At 47.4% G+C, this 22,141-nt stretch overlaps 1 protein-coding gene across 3 annotated transcripts in view; it reads left to right on the top strand.

Annotated features, from left to right (window-relative positions):
* Nucleotides 1-22,141, top strand: part of LOC137353033 (putative transcription factor p65 homolog) — a 36,109-nt gene that overhangs the window by 3,067 nt on the left and 10,901 nt on the right. For 2 of the 3 annotated variants that reach the window (XM_068018957.1, XM_068018956.1), the window contains exons 2-8: nt 3,185-3,220; nt 4,161-4,792; nt 9,538-9,689; nt 12,726-12,817; nt 17,311-17,436; nt 19,411-19,515; nt 20,916-21,131. In XM_068018957.1, coding sequence (XP_067875058.1) covers nt 3,185-3,220; nt 4,161-4,792; nt 9,538-9,689; nt 12,726-12,817; nt 17,311-17,436; nt 19,411-19,515; nt 20,916-21,131 — 1,359 coding nt within the window. Of the gene's footprint in view, nt 1-2,118; nt 2,524-3,184; nt 3,221-4,160; nt 4,793-9,537; nt 9,690-12,725; nt 12,818-17,310; nt 17,437-19,410; nt 19,516-20,915; nt 21,132-22,141 lie in introns of those variants that run through there. The other variant, XM_068018958.1, reaches the window with a different exon arrangement.

Genomic DNA, 22,141 nt, shown 5'->3' with positions numbered 1-22,141 from the left:
GGGAGAACCTTTTAGAGCAAGTAGTCTCTGCTACTGCAAGCCGAGAGAGAAGATGGCAGCAGCTGACATGTTGGTCAAACCTGTTTCCACTACAGTCTCTCTCTCTCTCTCTCTCCCTCTCTTTTTGCAAAACTTTTTTATCCACACTTATCACAATCCAGTTCCTGTGTTGCAGGTCTGATCTTTGGATGTCCGTGATTTTCTTTTCCCCCCCCCCCTTCCTTCTGTCTTTTCCTGGAGGTGCTGACTTTTTGGCTTGAGCATGGTTGTGCAGGCCGCAGCCTCTATCAGCTCTGTGTAGAAGAGCAGGGAGTTCTGCTTGGTGGCCTAGCCGATACGGTCTCCACAACCAACATCATCAAAATCGCACCGAGTCCTCTTCACCCATTCCCCTCCCCCACCCCTATCTCCGTAATCTCCTCCAGCCCCACAACCCTCCGACATCTCTGCGCTCCTCAAATTCTGGCCTCTTGACCATCCCCGATTTTAATCGCTCCACCATTGGCGGCCGTGCCTTCAGCTGCCTGGGGCCCTAAACTCTGGAATTCCCTCCCTAAACCTCTCCGCCTCTCTCTCCTCCTTTTAAGATGCTCCTTAAAACCAACCTCCTTCACCAGGATTTTGGTCGCCTGCCCTAATATCTTATGTGGCTTGGTGTCAAATTTTGTTTCTCAATGCCCCAGGAAGCACCTTGGGACATCTTGCTGTGCTATATCACTGCAAGTAGTTAGTAACTGGGCATTTTCCTGTTGCTGTTTGTGTGTAAAATGGCTGCTGTGTTTGCCTACATAATAATGCTCCCTGCACTTCATGCTAACATGTTGAATGCCAAATGCTTAGAGTTCTTTTCAAGAGATGCAATGAGGCAGCACACAGGGGCTCATCCTTCTCTCTTCCAACTTCCTGCTACCTGCACCTCCACACTTCTCATTACAAATACGCATCAACTCTTGATTGTATTTGTAAAGTTGCCAATCTTCCAGGATTGCTCTAATAGGAGCAGGGAGGAGGCCATTCAGCCCCTTGAACCTGTTCTGCCATTGAGTAAGATCGATCAATCCGCCTCTTGCCCTGGGTCAATATTTATCCCTTAATCGACATCACAAAAACAGATGATCTGGTCATTTATCTCATTGCTGTTTGTGGGATCTTGCTGTGTGCAAATTGGCTGCTGTGTTTCAAATGTCCTTCGTTGGCTGTAAAGCACTGTGGGTAATTTTGAGGTCATGATCGGCGCTAAAGAAAGGCAAGTCTGTCTTTTGTTTGATGCGCAGGGACCAGCAGCCCATGGTTGGGTGGGCCATTCCTCGTTGTGAGGGTCAGCAGGCCGTGCGACTGTGTGGGGCGTCGCGGTAGGGTTGCCAACTCTGGTTCGTTTCATCCCCCGACCTCCAACCGTCTCACTCCCGCCCCTGGTCACATCTGTCCTCGCCAGCGCCCAGCCGTTCCACACCCATTGGATGGTGGTGACTGCCAGTCAAACAGCCTTTTAAATCCCATCTTCATCCAATATTTTTATAATTATTAAGTCTTCAAAGAAAATGGCAGATGGGAGGGGCGGGGAAATTACACAACTTTTTAATGCTCCTATGATTTCCGCTCCGCCACCCCAGGGCTTTGCTCCCAGCAGCATCTTGGAGACTCCAGGTCAATGCTGGAGGGTTAGCAACCTCTGCTGGATCAGGGGCAGGAATGACAGTTGATTTAATTTTCCTTCCATTCCCTAATGCCACTGGCACTGAGACCAATTGTACCACCTCAGTTGCCATGCTAATTCAGCGGGGTTCTGGAGTGACTCGGTGCAGATTACCCACTCTGCCTTTGGGAAATTAGGACATTACTTGGTAGTTGGACTGCACTTGATGCTCCTTATGCCCCCTCCCCCTCCCTTCTTCTCTGTCCGAAGTCCCGTCTAGCTGAGATTTAGGCTGCTCAAACTTCACTTGTGCCTGGCCCAAACGGTCCAGTCTCTACCCGATGACGTGACTGCGGCACTAAGTGTTTCGCTGGCATTCTGTTGACGTCATGGTATCAATTACTTCGGAATCAGGAAGCTGTTCGCTGGTAACTTCTCCCTAAATTTGCCTGGCTCAAATGTGCGTTAGAGCACTTCCTTTTTTTCAGGGGGGAAGCTTGCGCACCGACCTGACAGTTCACCACCAAGAAGGAAAAAATTCTGTAATGGAGGGTGGGGGCGAAAGAGGGGAATTATTGTCTCCAGTTTCTGGCAGCGGGGGAAATTACCCTCTTGTTAACACTTGACGTGGGCTGCTGATCATTCCCGAGTTTCTCTTCCTGTTCCAGCAGCGTTTTTAAAGAGGTCCCCAGCTGGGCTTATTCAGTCCCCGTCAGAGCTCGGCACAGAGTGTGGTCCGGAGTGACTTGTTGGAGGCTCCACACAAGGAGGCATTTGTGTGAATGAGCTTCCCTGCTGGTTTCGAGTACTTTGTGGTCAGAGGCCTTGCTTTCTCTGCTGACGTTCGCTTACCTGTCTGCGTGCGTGGTGATCGTTTTTTGATTGGGGTACAGTCTGGTTTTATTTGTGCGTAACTGGGGTATGGAAAGGTTGTTGCTGGGTGGACAGAGTCGAGGAACGAGGGTGATTCCAGGCGTCAGGAATTTTAAATCATGAGCGTAGAGTAAGGAAATTGAGTTCCTTGTCTGTCTTGGAAAAGGGACACAATTTTCACACAAAGAAAATGAATACTTGAAGATTATAGAACACGAGTTGACTAATTGTTTAATCCAGGCAAATTGTTCACTGGTCAGGAATTGAAATACCAGAGGAAACCGGTTAAATGTTGAGAGTTACAGGGAACTGACAACTGAAAATCAGGCCATTCAGCCCAAGTGGTCAATGCTGGATCTTTTGCACTCCATTTGAAATCTCGTCAGCAAGAAATGTTCTGCGGAACAGTCGAGCGATATAATCTTGTGCCTGCTGACGCAGGCAGTCTGAGATGATGAGACGCGTTTCTGGAGAGACGACGGATCAGTCAGGCTAATCTGTGGAAAATGGATGGGCTTGTTGGACCTAAATACTCTGCTGTTTCCAAAACCCTTTCTGTTATGCAAGTGGTGATCAATGGCCGAGACACCCCTCTGACAGAGGCTGGTGTCATGCTATGGATGATTTTACAAAATTAATTTATCCTGTTTTTTTTTTTCCCCCTCAACTTTTCAGCTGCCAGTGGATCAATTCAGCAGGACCAAAATTTCGGTGAGTACACATGCCTCTGGAGAAATTTCCTATTGGATCTCAAATAACAGTTATTTTCCACTGTTAGTCCAGTTGTTAAGTCAGTGAGTTGCAGAGTCACTGTGACCAGGAAGTCTCCTGCTTTATCTTCATTTTATTTTTCCCACCCTCAGCCCACCTGTACCACATTAGCAGACCCCAGCACCCTGAAGTCAGGAAGTGGATTCTTGGCTGATGTTTCTCACCCAGTTCAAGACATCCTTACAGCCAGAAGGATTCCAGGGATCAGTTGCATGCATAGAGTGGAATAACTGGGGGCTGTTCGCCTTAGAGCAGATGAGACTTGCTAAAGGTGTTTAAAATCCTGAAGAGTTCAGACCGAGAAACTGTTTCCAATCACTGAAGCGTCGATAATCAGAGGGCGCAGAGGTGACATGGGGGGGGGGTGAGGGGGGAACTTTTTTTTTAGGCAGCGAGTGATTTGGAATGTGCTGCCTGATAGGGTGGTGATTACGGATTCAATAGGAGACTTCAGCAGGGAATTGGATTGACTTATAAGGAGAAAAAATTTGAGGAAAGAGCAAGGGAGTGGGACCAACTGGATTACTCTCTGAAAGAGCCAGTACAGAATCAATGGGCCGAAGAGCCTGTACTATTCCACGGGTGCACAGTAATTGATGGTATCAGGTGGGTGGATTCTGCATTGACCCTCCATGGTGGTATGTTTGCTTTCAGAGAAACCCTTCCCTCATTTTCCTCCGACACCCCCTCTTCCCCACCCCCTCTCCCTGCCCCCATCACTGCCCCAGGGCACTGAGGCCAATTACAGCTTCTGCAGACGCGTGTTCAACCCACGCAGAGTAGAAATGGTTCCAGGAGCTGAATGATTATCCATTAACTGCAGAGGCATCAAGGGGGCTCTGGTTGAGGAACTTAATGTCTTTTTTTTTTTCTTTTTCAGATCTGAACATATTAAATGAATATATCTTGAAGGAGCTTGAAGAGGGGGAAATCAGGAACCCGCAGCCCTGTGATTTCACTGATCCTCAGATCGGGGAGATCAGGAACCAACTCATGAACCAGATCCCTGGATGGGCAACATCGCCTGCAGAGCTGATGCCAATGGACATGGGTCCCCCCCAGCTGGTCAGCAGGGGCACGGGTCCCCCCCAGCTGGTCAGCAGGGGCACGGGTCCCCCCCAGCTGGTCAGCAGGGGCACGGGGCCCCCCCAGCTGGTCAGCAGGGGCACGGGGCCCCCCCAGCTGGTCAGCAGGGGCACGGGGCCCCCCCAGCTGGACAGCAGGGGCACGGGCCCCCCCCAGCTGGTCAGCAAGGACGACCGGGCGTCCGACACGAAAAGGAAATCCGCCAGCCGAGTGGGGAAGAGGGCCGATTCCTCGCGGGCAAACTCCAGGGTTTTCCGCCATCCGCTCTCGAACGTTTTCGTGAAAGGGGAGATGCCCAAACTGGTCATAACGGAACAGCCAAAGCAGCGGGGCATGAGGTTTCGCTACGAGTGCGAGGGTCGGTCAGCGGGCAGCATCCCTGGAGAGAACACGACGGAACAAAGCAAAACCCTCCCAACCATCCAGGTGAGCCTCCGCGTTGTGTCTGCAGGAAGGGCTGCACTGTCTGACCTATGCAATATACTGACTCTGAGCTGACTGGCAGAGGTGGCTACCCTAAGAAGCCCCTCCTGCAGAATTGTGCCTCAAGAATTGCCTCAGCTTAAACCCTAATTCATGCTTTCGTTACCTCTAGACTTGACAATTCCAATGCACACAGTGGCGCAGTGGTTAGCACCGCAGCCTCACAGCTCCAGCGACCTGGGTTCAATTCTGGGTACTGCCTGTGTGGAGTTTGCAAGTTCTCCCTGTGTCTGCGTGGGTTTTCGCCGGGTACTCCGGTTTCCTCCCACCACCGAAGACTTGCAGGTTGATAGGTAAATTGGCCATTATAAATTGCCCCTAGTACAGGTAGGTGGTAGGGGAATATAGAGACAGGTGGGGATGTGGTAGGAATATGGGATTAGCGTAGGATTAGTATAAATGGGTGGTTATGGTCGGCACAGACTCGGTGGGCCGAAGGGCCTGTTTCAGTGCTGTATCTCTAAATCAAACACCTGGCTGGTCTCTCACATTCTACCCTCCTTAAACTTAGGTCACCCAAAACTCTGCTGCCCATGCCTTAACTCGCACCAAGTCCCGTTCACCTATCACCCCTGCGCTCGCTGACCTACATTGGCTCCTGGTCAAGCAACGCCTCAATTTAAAAAATTCTCATCCTCGTTTCAACCCGCAACCCTCCAAGATCTCTGTGCTCCTCTCATTCTGGCCTCTTGTGCATCCCAGATTTTAATCGCTCCACCATTTGGTGGTCATGCCTTCAGTTGCCTTGGCCCCAAACTCTGGAATTCCCTCCCTAAACCTCTCTACCTCTCTCCTCCTTTTAAGATGCTCCTTAAAACCTACATCTTTGACCAAGCTTTTGGCCACCTGTCTGATTGTCTCCTCCTGTGGCTCGATGTCAGATTTTGCTTTCTAACGCTCCTGTAAAGCACCTTGGGTTGTCTTATTATGTTAAGGGTGCCATACAAAGTCCTGATATTGAATTCGTGGTACCAACAATGTTGCATAGTATCTGCAGCACAGAAACAGGCCATTCGGCCCAACAGGTCTGTGCTCGCCTTGATAATGCACATGGACCAGTGTGTTGATCACTGTCAACCCAAGGGAAAATTGTCATCGACTAAACCTCCTCGACACCACTAAATCAGAGAGCTCTTACTGTGCACAGTCCTGGCCTCCGCACTACGAAATAGGACAGAGTGGCAAGATTTACAAGAATGATACTAGAACTGAAAGGTTAAACCTGTTGGGAAGGATTGAACAGACGGGCGCTGTTTTTCTCCAGACAGCAGAAGCCTGAGCAGTGACCTGGAAGAAATTAAAATTATGAAAGGGTTTGATAGCGAAGACGTAGAGAAGGTACGAACATACGAATTAGGAGCAGAAGGAGGCCATTCGGCCCCTCTAGCCTGCTCCGACATTCAATAAGATCATGGCTGGTCTGTTTGCGTCTCGAATTCCACACTCCCATCTCTTTTCCCCCCCCCCCCCCCCCCCGATCATCTTTGATTCCCTTGCCTAACAAGATTCTAAGATTATCTCCACCTTAAAATTTATTGAAGGTCCCCGCCTCCACCACCTTCTGAGGTGGAGAGTTCCAAAGTTGCACAACCCTCGGAGAAAAAATTTCTCCTCATCTCTGTCCTAAAAGGGTGACCCCTTAATTTTAAAACAGTGCCCCCTTAGTTCTGGACTCGCCCACAAGAGGAAACATCCTGTCCACATCCACCTTGTCAAGACCGTTCAGGATCTTATAAACTTCAATCACGTCTCCCCTCACTCTTCTAAACTCCAGTGAAAACAAGCCCAGTCTGTCCAACCTTTCCTCATAAGACAACCCGCTCATTCCAGGTATCAATCTAGTAAACCTCCTCTGAACCGCCTCCAACGCTGTTTCCATTTGTGGGCGAAACTGAAACTAGGGGCCAACCACAGAAGATAGTCACACTTAAATCCAATTGGGAATTCAGGAGAAACTTCTTTATCTAGAGAGAGGTAAATAGTGTAAATACATTTAAGGGGAAGCTGTGTAAGTATTTGAGGGAGAAAGGAATAGAAGGATATGCTGATAGGATGAGATGAAGTCAGGTGGGAGGAGGCTCATGTGGAGCATAAACACCAGTATGGACCAGATGGGCAGAACGGCCTGTTTCTGTGCTGTAAATACTGTGTAATACAGTCCTAACTAGTTCAGCAAAACATCAGCTATAGCCTGCTCTGGGGTCCTGCTCCGTACCTCACCATATGATGCATTTACCCATCAGGACATCAGAGCAGATTGTTTTGAATTAATATTCATCGGTGCAGGAGGAGGCCGTTCAGCCCATCGTGCCTGTGCCAGCTTTTTGAAAGAGCTGTCCAATTAGTCCCACTCCCCTGCTCGTTGCCTGTAGCCCTGCAAATTTTTCCTTTTCAAGTATTTATCCAATTCCCTTTTCACAGTTACTGTCAAATCTGCTTCCACTGCCTTTTTCAGGCAGCGTGTTCCAGATCATCATAACTCTGTGTTCATTTAAAAAAACAAAAACCTGATCTCTCCTCTGGTTCTTCTGCCAGTTACCTTAAATCTGTGTCCTCTGGTTAGTGACCCTCCTGCCAGGGGAAAGTTTTTCCTTATTTATTCTGTTAGGTTAAGCAGAGCACGGGGTTAGATACAGAGTAAAGCTCTCTCTACAAAAAAAAACGGGGTTAGATACAGAGTAAAGCTCCCTCTACACTGTCCTCATCAAACGCTCTCAGGGCAAGTACAGCACGGGGGTTAGATACAGAGTAAAGCTCCCTCTACACTGTCCCCATCAAACACACTCAGGGCTGGTACAGTACAGGGTTAGATACAGAGTAAAGCTCCCTCTACACTGTCCTCATCAAACGCTCTCAGGGCAGGTACAGCACTGGGTCAGATACAGAGTAAAGCTCCCTCTACACTGTCCTCATCAAACGCTCTCAGGGCAGGTACAGCACTGGGTCAGATACAGAGTAAAGCTCCCTCTACACTGTCCCCATCAAACACACTCAGGGCAGGTACAGCACTGGGTTAGATACAGAGTAAAGCTCCCTCTACACTGTCCTCATCAAACGCTCTCAGGGCTGGTACAGTACAGGGTTAGATACAGAGTAAAGCCATTTGATTTCTTACAATAAGGACCAAATTTGAAAGGGAAGGAGTGTGGAGCTGAGAGCTGTTCAATTTTCTCATTGCAATAAGCATGTGAAAAGCAATAGAAAGTGCCTACTGGAGAATGGATGGGTAAATCTCACAGAAGACTTCAGCGTAACCAAAATATCGATTTTTTTTTTTTTTTAAATAATAGTTTCTCCATTAGTTTTGTTTTATTTTACTTGCTGACTTTATTTGGAATGGAATATTTGGGGGAATTTTAGTTGGGAGTTTGAGGCGCAGCCCTAGGTGAATTCCCACGGTCACTGGGTGGGGTCCAGAGAGGGAGATTTTTCAGGGGATTCCTTTACACCTGACTGTGGTTTCTTTGTTAAACGCATCCTGAATTACCCTTCGGCCTGCGGTGACATACAGGGATGGGCTGTAAAAAAAGAAAGACTTGCATTTATATAGCGCCTTTCATGACCTCAGGGCGCCCTAATGTGCTTAACAGCCAATGGTGTACGTTTGAAGTGCAGTCGCTGTTGCAATGTAGGGAACGCCAATTCGCACACAACAAACAGCAACGTGATAATGACCAGATCATTATTTTTTATTTGGTGTTGGTTAACGGATAAATATTAGCCCAGGACACCAGGGAGAACATCCCTGTTTTTCTTCGGAATAGTGCCATGGAGTCTTTTACATCCACCTGAGAGGGCAGACGGGGCCTCGGTTTAATGTCTTGTTAGAAAGATGGCACCTCCGACAGTGCGGCACTCCCTCAGTCCTGGCACTGAGGCCGGGATTTTATACTCCAGTCTCTGGAGTGGGATGTGAACCCACACCTCACCACCCTCTGAGTAAAGAGGTTTCTCTTGAATTTCTTGTCACATTTATTAGCGACTATCTCGTATTTATGACCCTTAGTTTTGGTCTCCATCTATCCTGTCCAACCCCTTCATAATTTTAAAGACTGCTATTGGCAGAAGACCAGAGAGTAAATCCAAATGATGCCCTTGTTTTCAAATCGTTTTACAGCCTCCCCCTCCCCCAATCTCCTCAAGCCCTACAACTCAGATCTCTGCGCTTCTCTAATTCTGGCCAGCAAGTGCATCCCCCGATTTTAATGGCTCCACCGCTGATGGCCGTGCTCTCAGTTGCCGAGGCCCCAAGCTCTGGAATTCCCTCCCTAAATCTCTTAGCCTCTCCACCTCTCTCTCCTCCTTTAAAATGCTCCTTTAAACCCATCTCTTTAACCAAGCTTTTGGTCACCTGCCCGAATATCTCCTTATGTAGCTCGGTGTCAGATTTTGCTTCGTAATGCTCCTGTGAAGTGCCTTGGGACGTTTTATTACGTTAAAGATGGGTTATAATTACAAGTCGTTGTTGATCTCTACCCCTACGAACCTGCAATCTCTTCGGGTTTAAATTGGAGATTCCCTACATGAGGTTGAAATCCCTATTGGAGGCCTGTAACTAGTAGCAACCAAAGTTGGGCCTTGGATGTGTTTTCAAGTTTCTTCCTCCAGTTGGATAGTTTCAATCAGATGGTGGGATCAAACTGTCCCAGGGCAGTTGACGAATTGGTGCATTTTTCTCTTCGCTCCAGATCCAGAACTGGCAGGGTGAAGTCAAAGTGATCATTTCCTTGGTGACCAAAGACGAGCCATACAAGCCCCACCCGCACAGCCTTGTGGGTAAAGACTGCCAAAATGGCATCTGTGAAGTGACCGTCAGTCCCAAGTGCAACATGAAAGCGAGGTAAGGAATGGAGTTCTGTAATCAAATGTATGTGCTGTTCATGGTAAAAGGCTGTACTGTACTTGCAGACACAATGACTCACAAAACCACAGCCACTTTATTGCTGGAGTGCTGAGGTTGCATGGATTTTAAAAATAAAAACTCCAGCTTGCCCTCCTGTCTTCGCTCGCTGTCTCTCTCTGCCCCTAGGCAGCCAAGTGTACCAATCTGTGTGATAGGGAGCCAGATAGAACATACAAAATAGAAGCTGGATTCGGCTATTTGGCCCTTCGAGCCTGCTCCGGCACTCGGTAAGATCATGGCTGAGCTTCCATCTGAACTCCACCATCCCGCACTATCCCCAAATCCCTTAATTCCTTTAGTACCCAAAAATCTATCCACCTCTGTCTTGAATATACACAACCGCTGAGCATCCACAGCTCCCTGGGGTGAAGAATGCCAAAGATTCACAACCATCTGAGTGAAGAAATTTCTCCGCATCTCAGTCGTAAATGGCCGACCTCTTATCCTGAGGTTGTGACCCCGTGTTCCAGGCAGTCCAACCAGGGGAAACATTTTCTCAACATCTACCCTGTCAATTCCCTTCAGAATGTTATGTTTCAATTGGATGACCCCTCATTCTTCTAAACTCCAGCGAATATAGGTCTAGTCTACTCAATCTCTCCTTTTTATAGAAGAAAGCTGTACAGTGCAGGCCTTGGTCTGTGCTGGGTTAGTGCGGGTCTCCATGCACAAGGTATGCACGGAGGAAGAAGGTGCTTTAGCTGCATCTGACCAATTCCAGGTTTCCATCTCTGATAGGTCAGGCAGCATCTGTGGAGAGAGAAACAGAGTTAACATTTCAGGTCGATGACGTTGAGTTCTGATGAAAAGTCATCGACCTGAAACCTTAACTTTTGTTTCTCCCTCCACAGATGAGCACAAGAATTAGGAACAGCAGTAGGCCATTCGGCCCCTCGAGCCTGCTCGCCATTCGATAAGATCATGGCTGATCTGATTGTGGCCTCACGTCCACTTTCCTGTCTGCCCCCATAACCTTTGACTCCCTTGTCGATCAAAAATCTGTCCAACTCAGCCTTAAATATATTCAGTGACCCAGCCTCCACTGCTGTCTGGGGAAGGGAATTCCACAGTACGACCCTCTGAGAGGAAAACAATTCTCTTCATCGCCATCTTAAATGGGAGACCCCTAATTTTTAAAATGTGTTCCCTAGTTCTGGACTCCCCCCACGAGGGGAAACATCCTCTCAACATCATAAGAAATAGGAGCAGGAGTAGGCCATTCGGCCCCTCAAGCCTGCCCCACCATTCAATAAGATCATGGCTGATCTGCCCCAGACCTCAACTCCTCTTTCGTGCCTGCTCTTCATAGCCCTCAACTCCCCGATATTTCAAAACTCTATCTACCCCCTCTTTTAAATACTCTCAGTGATCTAGCCTCCACAACTCTCTGGGTTAGAGAATTCCAGACATTCACCACCCTCTGAGAGAAGAGATTCCTTTGCCTCTCAGTTTTAAATGAGTGTCTCCTTATTCTGTAACTATGTCCCCTAGTTCAAGATTCTCCCACTAGTGGAAACATCTTCTCAACATCTACCCTGTCAAGCCCCCCCAGAATCTTGTACGTTTCAATAAGATCACCCCTCATTCTTCTAGACTCTAATGAATAAAGGCCTAACCTGTTTAGCCGTTCTTGATAAGTCAACCCCTTCATCCCAGGAATCAGCCTAGTGAATCTCTTCTGAACTGCCTCCAATGCCAGTATATCCTTTCTTAAATACGGGAACCAAAACTGTACACAGTACTCCAGGTGCGGTCTCACCAACACCCTGTACAGTTGTAACAAGACTTACCTATTTCTAAACTCCAACTGCCTCCTCCAGGTCATTAATATAGATAGTAAATAATTGAGGCCCTAGGACTGATCCTTGTGGCACTCCACTAGTTACGTCTTTCCAACCTGAAAAAGACCCATTAATCCCGACTCTGTCTTTTGTGAGTTAACCAATCCTCAATCCATGCTAATACATCACCCCCAACTCCTATCTTGTGCAATAATCTTTTATGTGGCACCTTATTGAATGCCTTCTGGAAATCCAAACACACTACATCTACCGGTTCCCCTTTATCAACTCTGCGTGTTATATCCGCAAAGAACTCTAGAAAATATGTCAAATGTTATTTCCCTTTCACAAAAACATGTTGACTCTGTTTGATTGCGTTAAGATTTTCTAAATGTCCTGCTATTTCTTCCTTAATAATGGACTCTAGCATTTTCCCAACGACTGATGTTAGGCTGACTGGCTTATAGTTCCCTGCTTTTTGTCTCCCTCCCTGCCTTGAACAAGGACATCACATTAGGCTGTTAAATCCCCTCCGGATCTTATATGTTTCAATTAGATCACCTCTCATTCTTCTAAACTCTAATGGGTGTAGGCCCAACCTGCTCAACCTTGCTGCCAGACCTGCTGAGTATTTCCAGCACATTCTGTTTTTATTTCAGATTTCCAGCATCCACAGTATTTTGCTTTTAGTCCACTTCCAATACTGTATCTGGAAAGTCAAATCCACACGTATTTCATTTTAGAGGCTGCATTGTGGGAATGTGAGTGTTATTCATGTTGTGAGCACTGTGGTTTTATACAAACAACCAGCTGCTTCATCAAGTCTGGTTCACACCCACGACTAGACACCTATAATTAGTAACGAACCAGCTCTGGTCTTGTTAGGCCATTGAGAGCCAATCGTGCAGCGTGCGACTGGAGTCACGTATCGGCTAGACTAGGTAAAAGTGACCGGTTCAGTTCTGTGAAGGATATTGGTGAACCATTTTAGGACATTTTTTTTTTCATGGCTGTTTCCACACAAATTGAGATTTATTGAATTTACGCCACTGAACTCATGACCTCCTGGGTTGACAGTCCAGTCCTGTAACCACTTCGCCGCTGCTGCTGCTGTGACCCTGCCTGCATCTGTGGTCGCTGTTCACGCGTCGCACACTCGCTGACCACACTGCTCCCTGTTTCTTTCTTTCAGTTTTGCTAATTTAGGCATCCAGTGCATGAAGAAGAAAGAAATCACAAAAGCCCTTGAGCAGAGACTGAAACTCGGGATTGATCCCTTCAACGGTAAGCCAGTGTTTATGAGCTTAGTTGGAAAATAACTTTCGGTGCATCCACTTCCACCACCATAATTGAAAGCAGATGCAGGAATGGGGTGAGACAGGGGTGCATGTATGCGAAAATTCGACAGGGGCAAGACAAGTTGGGGGGAAAAAAGTGTTTGCTTTTTTAAAAATGGGATCCTTGGATTTATTAATAGAGTATAAAAGCAAGCAAATTATGCTAAACATTTATAAAACACTGGCTGGGCCTCAGCTGGAGGATTGTGTCCAATTCTGGGCACCACACGTCAGGAAGGATGTCAAGGCCTTGGAGAGGGTTGCAGAGGAAGATTTACTAGAATGGTACCAGGGATGAGGGGACTTCAGTTACATGGAGAGACTGGAGAAGCTGGGATTGTTCTCCTTAGAGCAGAGAAGGTTAAGAGACAGTGTGGTCGAGGTGTTCAAAATCACGAATGGTTTTGATAAATAAGGAGGAACAGTTGGTAACCGGAGGACAGTGATTTAAGGTGATTGAATAGAATCAGAGGTGATATGAGGAAAAACAATTTGCACAGCAAGTTGTTGGAATGCGCTACTTGAAAGGGCAGTGGAAGCGGATTCAGTAACTTTCAAAAGGGGATTGGATAAATACTTGAAGGGAAAAAATTTGAAGGGCTATGGGGAAACAGCGGGGGGAATGTAACTAATTAGATAGCTCTTTGAAAGAGCCAGCACGGGCACGATGGGCTGAAAGGCCACATTTTGTGCTGGATTATTCTATGATTCTCTGTTCTACTGGAGGGTGCTGACTTGCTCTGGGATATTGTCTCACGGTTACTGGGCACCCTCTGGTGTTTTGCCCAATAACGGTCATACATGGATGATCCAAGACAGTTAATGTGGGCAGGCTATTTGACGCTGGAGGGTATCACAACCTTCTATTCCCATGCTCACTGTTGGTCTGAGCACAAGGAGGAGTCAGGAGATTAGAGCTGTTGTTGGATGTATTCGTGGAGGTGTCATCACAAGGGAAACGTACAGGGAAAGGCAAATCGGCAGCAGAAATCGAAGGTGAATTTCATTCTCCGTCCCATCCACCCTGTACTCTTTCCCCAACCCAGATGTGCTGAGGGCCCAGCTGTTTAAGATCCATGAGTTGAGCACAGAGTAGGATTGAAACCTGGTTCTGGGATGGCTCAACATCGCCTAGATTTTAATTTTTTTTAATGTTTAATGCCTTTTGGGAAAGTGACGGTGAGCCGCCTTCTTGAACCACTGCAGTCCATGCGGGATAGGTACGCCCACAGTGCTGTTAGGAAGGGAGTTCCAGGATTTTGACCCAGCGACAGTGAAGGAACGGCGATATAGTTCCAAGTCAGGATGGTGTGTGGCTTGGAGGGGAACTTGCAAGTGGTGGTGTTCCCATGCATCTGCTGCCCTTCTAGGTGGTAGAGGTCGTGGGTTTGGAAGGAGTTGTCGAAGGAGCCCTGACAAGTTGCTGCAGTGCATCTTGTAGATTTTAAGATTTTATTAATAATTTTAAATTAGATTTTGTAAGCAGCATGCAAATTCACTGGACACCTCCCATTTCATCTGGCTGAAGCCATTGCTCTTCCTATCTCTGTCTGTCTCCTCCCTCCCCCACTCCAACCTGTGCATTCTTCCATGCAGGTCCTGTAACTGTTGCTGGTGTAACTGTTTACTTTTTTATTCAAATGCTCCAAACCTGAGTCTATTCATCCCTTAAACAAAGGGTAGACTTGCCCTAAACACCGGTGCAGGCACTGGGAGATCCCAACAGCTTGCAATCAGGGAAAGTCTTAGAAACCAATCACTACCAAACCTACATAAACACTTATTTGACCTCAGCTGAAGTACAGTGTCCAACTCTAGGCACCACACTTTAGGAAGGACATGAAGGCTTTGGAGAGGGTGCAGAAAGGTTTGCTAGAATGGCTTCAGGGATGAGGGATTACTGTTATGCAGATAGAATGCATAGCTGGGGTTGTCCTCCTTGCAGCAGAGAAGGCTAAGAGAAGACCAACACAGAATATCAGCAGAAAAAGTTTTCTCATATCGTTAAAAAAAAAAAAAAATTTACAAAGCTCAAAAACATCCCAAACTTCTCATTAAAACCATCAGGGGATACAGGGATAGTGCTGGAAAATGGTGTTGAAGTGGAAGATCAGCCATGATCTCATTGAATGGCAAAGCAATCTCGAAGGGCTGAATGGCCAACTCCTGTTCCTATTTCTTCTGTGTGCCAGTGGTGGAAGGAGTGATTGGCAACCCCATCCGCCACCTTAAACAATCAAGAAATCTGCCCTTCAGCATGAGAATGGTTTGTCTGCATCAGACAAGCAGGGTTCAGGAGCTAGACTCCCTGGGTTTTTCCAGTTCTGTGTACAGTTGAACCTCACTTAAATTTGGCAAGCAATGCAAATGGCCTTGTGACTTGGAACCAGGTGGTTTAACTTGCTATTGGTTTCTAACGGTTATTGTTGCTACGTGACAAAGATAGAAAGTTAAATTTAACGGCTAAGAGACCACAAAGGCTCACCCATAGGCTGTGGCTCCACGCCAAAACCCCAGGAACAGAGCGACAGAACTGAGCCAGCACAAACAGGAAACTTCACTAACATTGCAGATGATTGCTTCTGTCCTCTCCTGTTAAAACAGCCTCATGCCTGTCGAGAGAAATTCCCCAGCACGAGATGAATGACTCGCAAAACCACAGTGACTTTATTTGCTGGAGTGACTGGGTCACTGAGTGCGCGAGGTTGCAAGGGTTAAATGGACCCCGGACCCCTCTCTCTCTCTCGCGCTCTCTCTCTCTCTCTCGCGCTCTCTCTCTCTCTCTCGCGCTCTCTCTCTCTCTCTTGCGCTCTCTCTCTCTCTCTCTCGCGCTGTCTCGCTCTCTCTCTTTCTTTCTCTCTCTCTCTCTCTCTCTCTCTCTGCCCCTCAGTGGTTCAGTGTCCATCCTGCATGTTACTGAGCCAAACAAGGTGCTGTACAGTCTAGTCCTTGGTCTGTGCTGAGTTAGTGCTGATGTCTGCGCACGAGGTGGAGACCTGTGCTAGGGAGGGAATCCTCCTCTGTGGCTCAGTGAGTAACGCACTCACTTCTGAGTCAGAAGGTCGAGGGTTTCAAGTCCCACTGCAGAGACCTGAGCAGAGAATCTAGGCCAACGCTGCCAGCAGCGGTACTGAGGGAGTGCTGCACTGTCGGAGGGGCTGTGTTTTGGATGAGGCGTTAAACCGAGGCCCCTTCGTCCCCCTCCGGCGGAGGTAAAAATTTCCGTGGGCCCACGGGAGTGTGATTGGGGTTGGCTGTGATGCCCCGTGTGGCCAAATAGCCTACTGACACTGATGGGGGTAAATTGAAACATGCAACCACAGCTCATTGGATACACGCCTTCATAGCAAGGTCTTGCGCGAGGCTCAAAACAAGAAAGCTCTCCAACGGACACATTACACGTCTGCCCTGACTGTCTGTCTACCAGTGGCACAAATGAGTCAGGACAGTAGCAACCCTCTCTGCCGCACCACTATCAGAAGCTGCATCTCGGGAGCACACAGTGCAGGGAAATCCCCAGCTCTTGAGAATGAGTGCTCCACCAACCTTCGTGTCCACTTCTTTGCCCTTGATGACTTGGCTTGATCTTGCATTGTTAAAAAGACTACAAGGTCAGCATCACTAGTTTTGCTGACTCCATGTTCCTGAGCTCCTGAGAAAGTGAAACACTGGCGGAGTGTCGGGGGGGAGTGGGGGCAGGAATTTGCCCTGTGTTGCTGAGTGATATGTGCCATGTTGCCTGGGATAAATAGGTCACTGAGTGAGGGACACCAGCTAGTTACGTTGCTGTATCCAATACTGCTTTGCCCAAGAAACAGCGGAGAGTAGCACATTGACATTTATATAGCACCTTTTAATGCAGTAAAATGTCCTGGGGTGCTTCATAGGAGTGTTATCCGACAACATTTGACACTGTGCCACATAAGGAGATATTAGGTCAAGTGACCAAAAGCTTGGTCAAAGAGGTAGGTTTTAAAGAGCATCTTAAATGAGGAGGGAGAGGTTTAGGGAAGGAATTCCAGAGCTCGGGGCCCAAGGCAGCTGAAGGCACGGCCGCCAATGGTGGAACGACTAAAATCGGGGATGCACAAGAGGCCAGAATTAGAGGAGCACCAAGATCGTGGAGGGATTTGGGCTGGAGGAGGTTACAGAGATTTGGGGTGGGGTGGTTTGCCAGGCTGTGGAGCGATTTGCAAACAAAGATGGGAGTTTTACATTTCTGGCATCGCTAGACCACCGTCTGGAGGCTTCTTGTTCCTCTGTGGGAGGCAGCACCGCTCACTTACACCACTGTGCTCCCACCGAGGCGGGTACAGTAACTGCCTTGTCTTGTCGGGTGCGGTTGGGGCAGCTCCTCTTTGAGCTCCCGGATGGCCTGGGACAGCCGCGGGAATTCTTGGTTATGCCCGAGCACTGATGGGTTTTCATTTTCCTTCACAGTTGGCGACTCCGCGAGGTGCTCGGACGATGTTGATATGAATGTGGTTCGACTCTGCTTTCAGGCGTTTGTCCAAGAGCCATACATGGCGCTGACCCCCGTCCTGTCGGAGGCCATCTTTGACAAAAGTATGGAAACCTTTTTGTGGGGTTCGTCTGTTTGTTGTTTTACACCCTGTTGTTCAATTGCTACTCTTTGTCTGTCCCAAATCCCCATCCACCCCTTCTTCATCTATCTGTGTATCGTTACCCCGGCCCCCCGTCTATCTCTGTTCCACTCTCTCTTTCTTTCTCTTCCACACCATCCCATGTCGATTTGATGTTCATTTTTGGAATAGTCATTAGAAACGGAAGTGCTGACAGGCACTGGGGCTGCGGAGGGCATTGGAGCCTGTGCAATGGTATCCCAGCATTTGAATCATAGAATGGTTACTGCATAAAAGGAGGCTATTCGGTCCGTTGAGCCCATGCCAGCTCTCCAAGAGCTACACAGCCTGTCCCACTTCCCCGCCCTTCCCGCGTAATCCTGCAAATTTGTTTTCTCTTCAGGTTCTTATCCAATTCCCTTTCGAAAGCCATGATCGAATCTGCCTCCACCGCACTCTCAGGCAGTGCATTCCAGATCCTAACCACTCGCTGCGTGAAAAAAAAAATCCTCATTTCACCTTTTGCCATTTACTCTGAATCAGTGTCCTCTGGTTCTCAGCCCTTCTGCCAATGGGAACAGTTTCTCTCTCCCTCTATGTTGTCCAGATCCCTGATGATTTTGAACCCCTCTATCAAATCTCCTCTCAACCTTCTCTACAGAGAACAACCCCAGCTTCTCCAATCTGTCTGTGTAAATTAAGTCCCTTTTCCTCAGAACCATTCTTGCAAATCTTTTCTGCAGCCTTCCTAAAGTGCGGTGCCCAGAGTGGGATGTAATACTTCTTCAGTCATGGCCAGACCTGTGTTTTATAAAGGTTCGTCATAACTTCCTTGCTTTTGTACTCTATAAAGCCAAAATCCCATGCACCATAATCCCATACACCATTTTCCTTCCCTAACCCTCACTACCCCTCTCCCCTCCTTTTTAAGATGCTCTTCAAAAGCTCGGTCAAAGAGTTAGATTTTAATCACTGTCTGGACTCCTCAAATACTACGACTGTAGCAACAGAATTAAAAAAGACAGACTTGCATTTATATAGCGCCTTTGACAACCTGTAAGGAGGTCCCAAAGTGCCTAACACACAAGGAAGTACTTTTGACGTGTAGTCACTGTTGTAATGTAGGAAATGTGATGAGCAATTTGTGCACAGTAAGATCCCACAAACTACAATGAGATCCTCAACTCAATAGTCTGTTTTTAGTGATAATTGAGGGATAAATATTGGGCCCAGGATACTGTGGATAATCCCCCTGTTCTTCCATGGAATAGTGCCATGGGATCTTTCCCTCCCACCAGAGAGGGAAGACAGAGCTTCAGTTTAACGTTTCATCCAAAAGTCAGCACCGCTGACGGTGCAGCACTCCCTCAGTACTTCACTGGGGTTGTCAGCCTAGATTTTGTGCTTGGGTGTCTGGAGTGGGTCTCGAACCCGCAACCTTCTGTCTTGGAGGAGTGAGTGCTACCCATTGATCCACAGCTGACACCTAGCAGCTGCAGTTTGCTGAGGTTGCTGCTTTCCTTGGGAGCAGGGGAGGCGTTTGGGGAGGGGGGGGGGGAGGCAATGACGGGAAAGCAGGGGGATGGGGGCGGGGGTTTGGGGGGAGGTTCACTTTCAAAAGCAATTCCAAACAAGTTGCATTTATACAGAGACTCAAACAAAGTAAATCATACCAAGGTGCTTCACAGGAGCAATTATCAAACAAAATTTGACCCCGCACCACATAAGGAGATATCAGGTGACCAGCTTAGTCAAAGAGGTAGGTTTTGAAAGAGTGTCTTAAAGGAGGAGAGAGAGGCGGAGAGGTTTAGGGAGGGAATTCCAGAGCTTGGGGCCCCAGGCAGCTGAAGGTACGGCCGCCAATGGTGGAACGATGGAAATGGAATGAGGAAGAGAATTGGCTGAGTGAACACTTCCAACACAAGACTGCAATCATGGCTTGTTCTTTCAATTCTAGAAGCAACGAATACTTCAGAGTTGAGAATTTGTCGCCTGAACAAAGATAATGGCATGTGCACAGGAGGGGAAGAGCTGTTTCTCCTGTGTGACAAGGTGCAGAAAGGTATTTGCATTTTTCTATATTGTATTGTAATTAGTTTTAAATTGGGTCAGAATCCTGGAACTCCCTTCCTAACAGCACTGTGGGTGTTGCTGTCCCACAAAGACTGCAGCGGTCCAAGAAGGCAGCTCACCACCACCTTCTCGAGGGCAATTGGGGGATGGACAATAAAGGCTGGCCTGGCCAGCGATGCCCACTCCCGTGAAGGAATAAAAAAAAAACTGCATGTACTGTTTCAGAAATAACAACTTGTATTTATATAGCGCCTTTATCATAATAAAACGTCCCAAGGTGCTTCACGGGAGCGTTATTAAACAAAATACAGCACTGAGCCACGTAAGGAGATATTGGGTCAGATGAGCAAATGCTTGGTCAAAGAAGTAGTTTTTAAGGAGCGTCTTAAAGAAGAAAGCAATTAAAACCGAGAATGCTCGAGAGGTCAGAATTGGAGGAGCGCAGATATCTTGGAGGGTCGTGGGGCTGGAGGAGATTAGAGAAGGGGAGGACGAGGCAATGGGGAGATTTGGAAACGAGGGTGGTAATTTTAAAATTGAGATGTTGCTTAACCAGGAGCCAGTGTAGGTCAGCGAGCACAGGAGTGATGAGTGAACGGGATTGGGTACGAGTTAGAACACAGTCAGCAGAGTAATAAGTAGATACATTTTCCGTAGGAACAGGAGGAGGTCATTCAGCTCCTTGAGCTTGTTCCACCATTCAATTAGATCATGGTAACTTAATTCCATCTACTCAACTTGGTTCTGTAACCCTTAATAACCTTCTCTGACAAAAATCTATCAATCTCTCAGTTTTGAAGTTTACAATGAACTCCCAGCCTCTGCAGACTTTTGGGAGAGAGTGTTCTAGATTTCCACTATCCTTGTGTGAAAAAGTGCATCCTGACATCATCCCTGAAGGGCCTAGCTCTCCTTTATGGTTATGACCCGTTGTTCTGGACTCTCTCAGCAGAGGAAATAGTTTCTCTACTTCAATTCATTTCATTCCTCGAGTAGAGCATCCTTCAATCTTCTGAACTCGAGGGATTGCAAACCTTGTCTATGCAACTCGTAAACATAATTTAACCCCCTTTTAGCCCTGGTATCATTCTGGTGAATCTCTGGTGCTGCCCCCTCAAAGGCCAATGCGTGCTGAGGTAGTATCTCGCAAGGAGTTCCTCTTTAATTTTAAGGTGATGCCCCCTTTGTTTTGTACTCTCATGACCAGGGGAAATAGGCAGATGAAGTGAAATTATCAGATCCTTTAAACAGATGCCATAAAAGTACTTTGACCAAAACTTGAGTGCCCCTAAACTTTACTTTTTCTAAAAAAAAAAAGTTTGGCGGGGAGGGTGACTGTAGAGAGAGGGAAGGCAAAATGGCTTTTTAAATCTTATCTTCCTCCTCCAGAGGACATTGCTGTCGTCTTCTCGAAAGGCAACTGGGAAGCGAAAGGGGTCTTTTCTCAAACTGACGTTCACCGGCAGATAGCCATTGTTTTCAAAACGCCGCCATACTGCGACATCGACATTCAAGAGCAAGTTACAGTGAAGCTGCAATTATATCGTCCCTCCGACAAGGAATACAGCGAGTCCTTCGAGTTCCGCTACCTCCCGAAACTAAATGGTAACGCATTGAAACAGATCGACAAATTCCAGACGTTAACAAACGTGCGAGATGGGCGTGTCATTGGCAAATGTACTTTGGTATAGATAAGCGTAAGGTGGCACCTTTTTGGTAGAAGGAATAAGGAGGTCGTGTAGAACTGATCCCCTTAATTTTTTTTTTGTTTGGAGTGCATGGTAGTTTATTTAAGTGCACGGTCCCTTTAAATTCTAATCCCACATACACATGGTGACTTGGAGTCCGAAGTGTGCAGCCTACGTGGGGACTTTCGGGTTTCATTTGGAGGAAACCTTGATCTCGTACCTCTTGAGAATAGTCTAAATGGGGCAGAGGAACAGAGATTGAGGGGTACACATTTACTAAACACAATATCAAGGAAGGTGACCCAATAGAGGTCTTTAAAATTATGAAGGGCTGCAATAAGGTAGTCTTGTGGGGGAATTCCAAAACTAGGGGCCATAAATATACGATAGTCAGTAATAAATCCAATAGGGAATTCAAGAGAAACTTCTTTACCCAGAGAGTAGCTAGAATGTGGAACTCGATACCACTGGGAGCGGTCGAGGTGAATATTTTAGCTGTATTTAAGGGGAAGCTCGATAAACATGAGGAAGAAAGGAATAGAAGGAAATGCTGGCAGGGTGAGATAAGGATAGGTGGGAGGAGACTCGTGTGGAGCATAAACACCAGCACAGACCAGTTGGAACAAAATTACCTGTGCTGTGCATTCCAAGAAAATCCAGCCCATTCTGACAGTATGAGTGTCGGTCTGTTATGAGGGTCGTACGTGATAGAATTTCGGGGACGGTGAGGCCACTGCGCTAAAACAGCACAAACTAAACTGAATTGCCACCCTCATTCAGAGAGTCCAGAGGATGGCTTGTCTGGGAAATGGTGGGAGTGGGATTGAGGGGAGGGAGGGGGTTGACATTGGTGCAGTAGCAAGCAATCTAACTGAGGGTTGGCGTAGTGGTAATGTGACTGGACTAGTAGCCCAGAGGCCCAGGCTA

Source organism: Heterodontus francisci, chromosome 40, assembly GCF_036365525.1.
Source record: "Heterodontus francisci isolate sHetFra1 chromosome 40, sHetFra1.hap1, whole genome shotgun sequence".
Classification (NCBI taxonomy): Eukaryota; Metazoa; Chordata; class Chondrichthyes; order Heterodontiformes; family Heterodontidae; genus Heterodontus; species Heterodontus francisci.
This window is presented reverse-complemented; position numbering and strand designations above follow the sequence as displayed.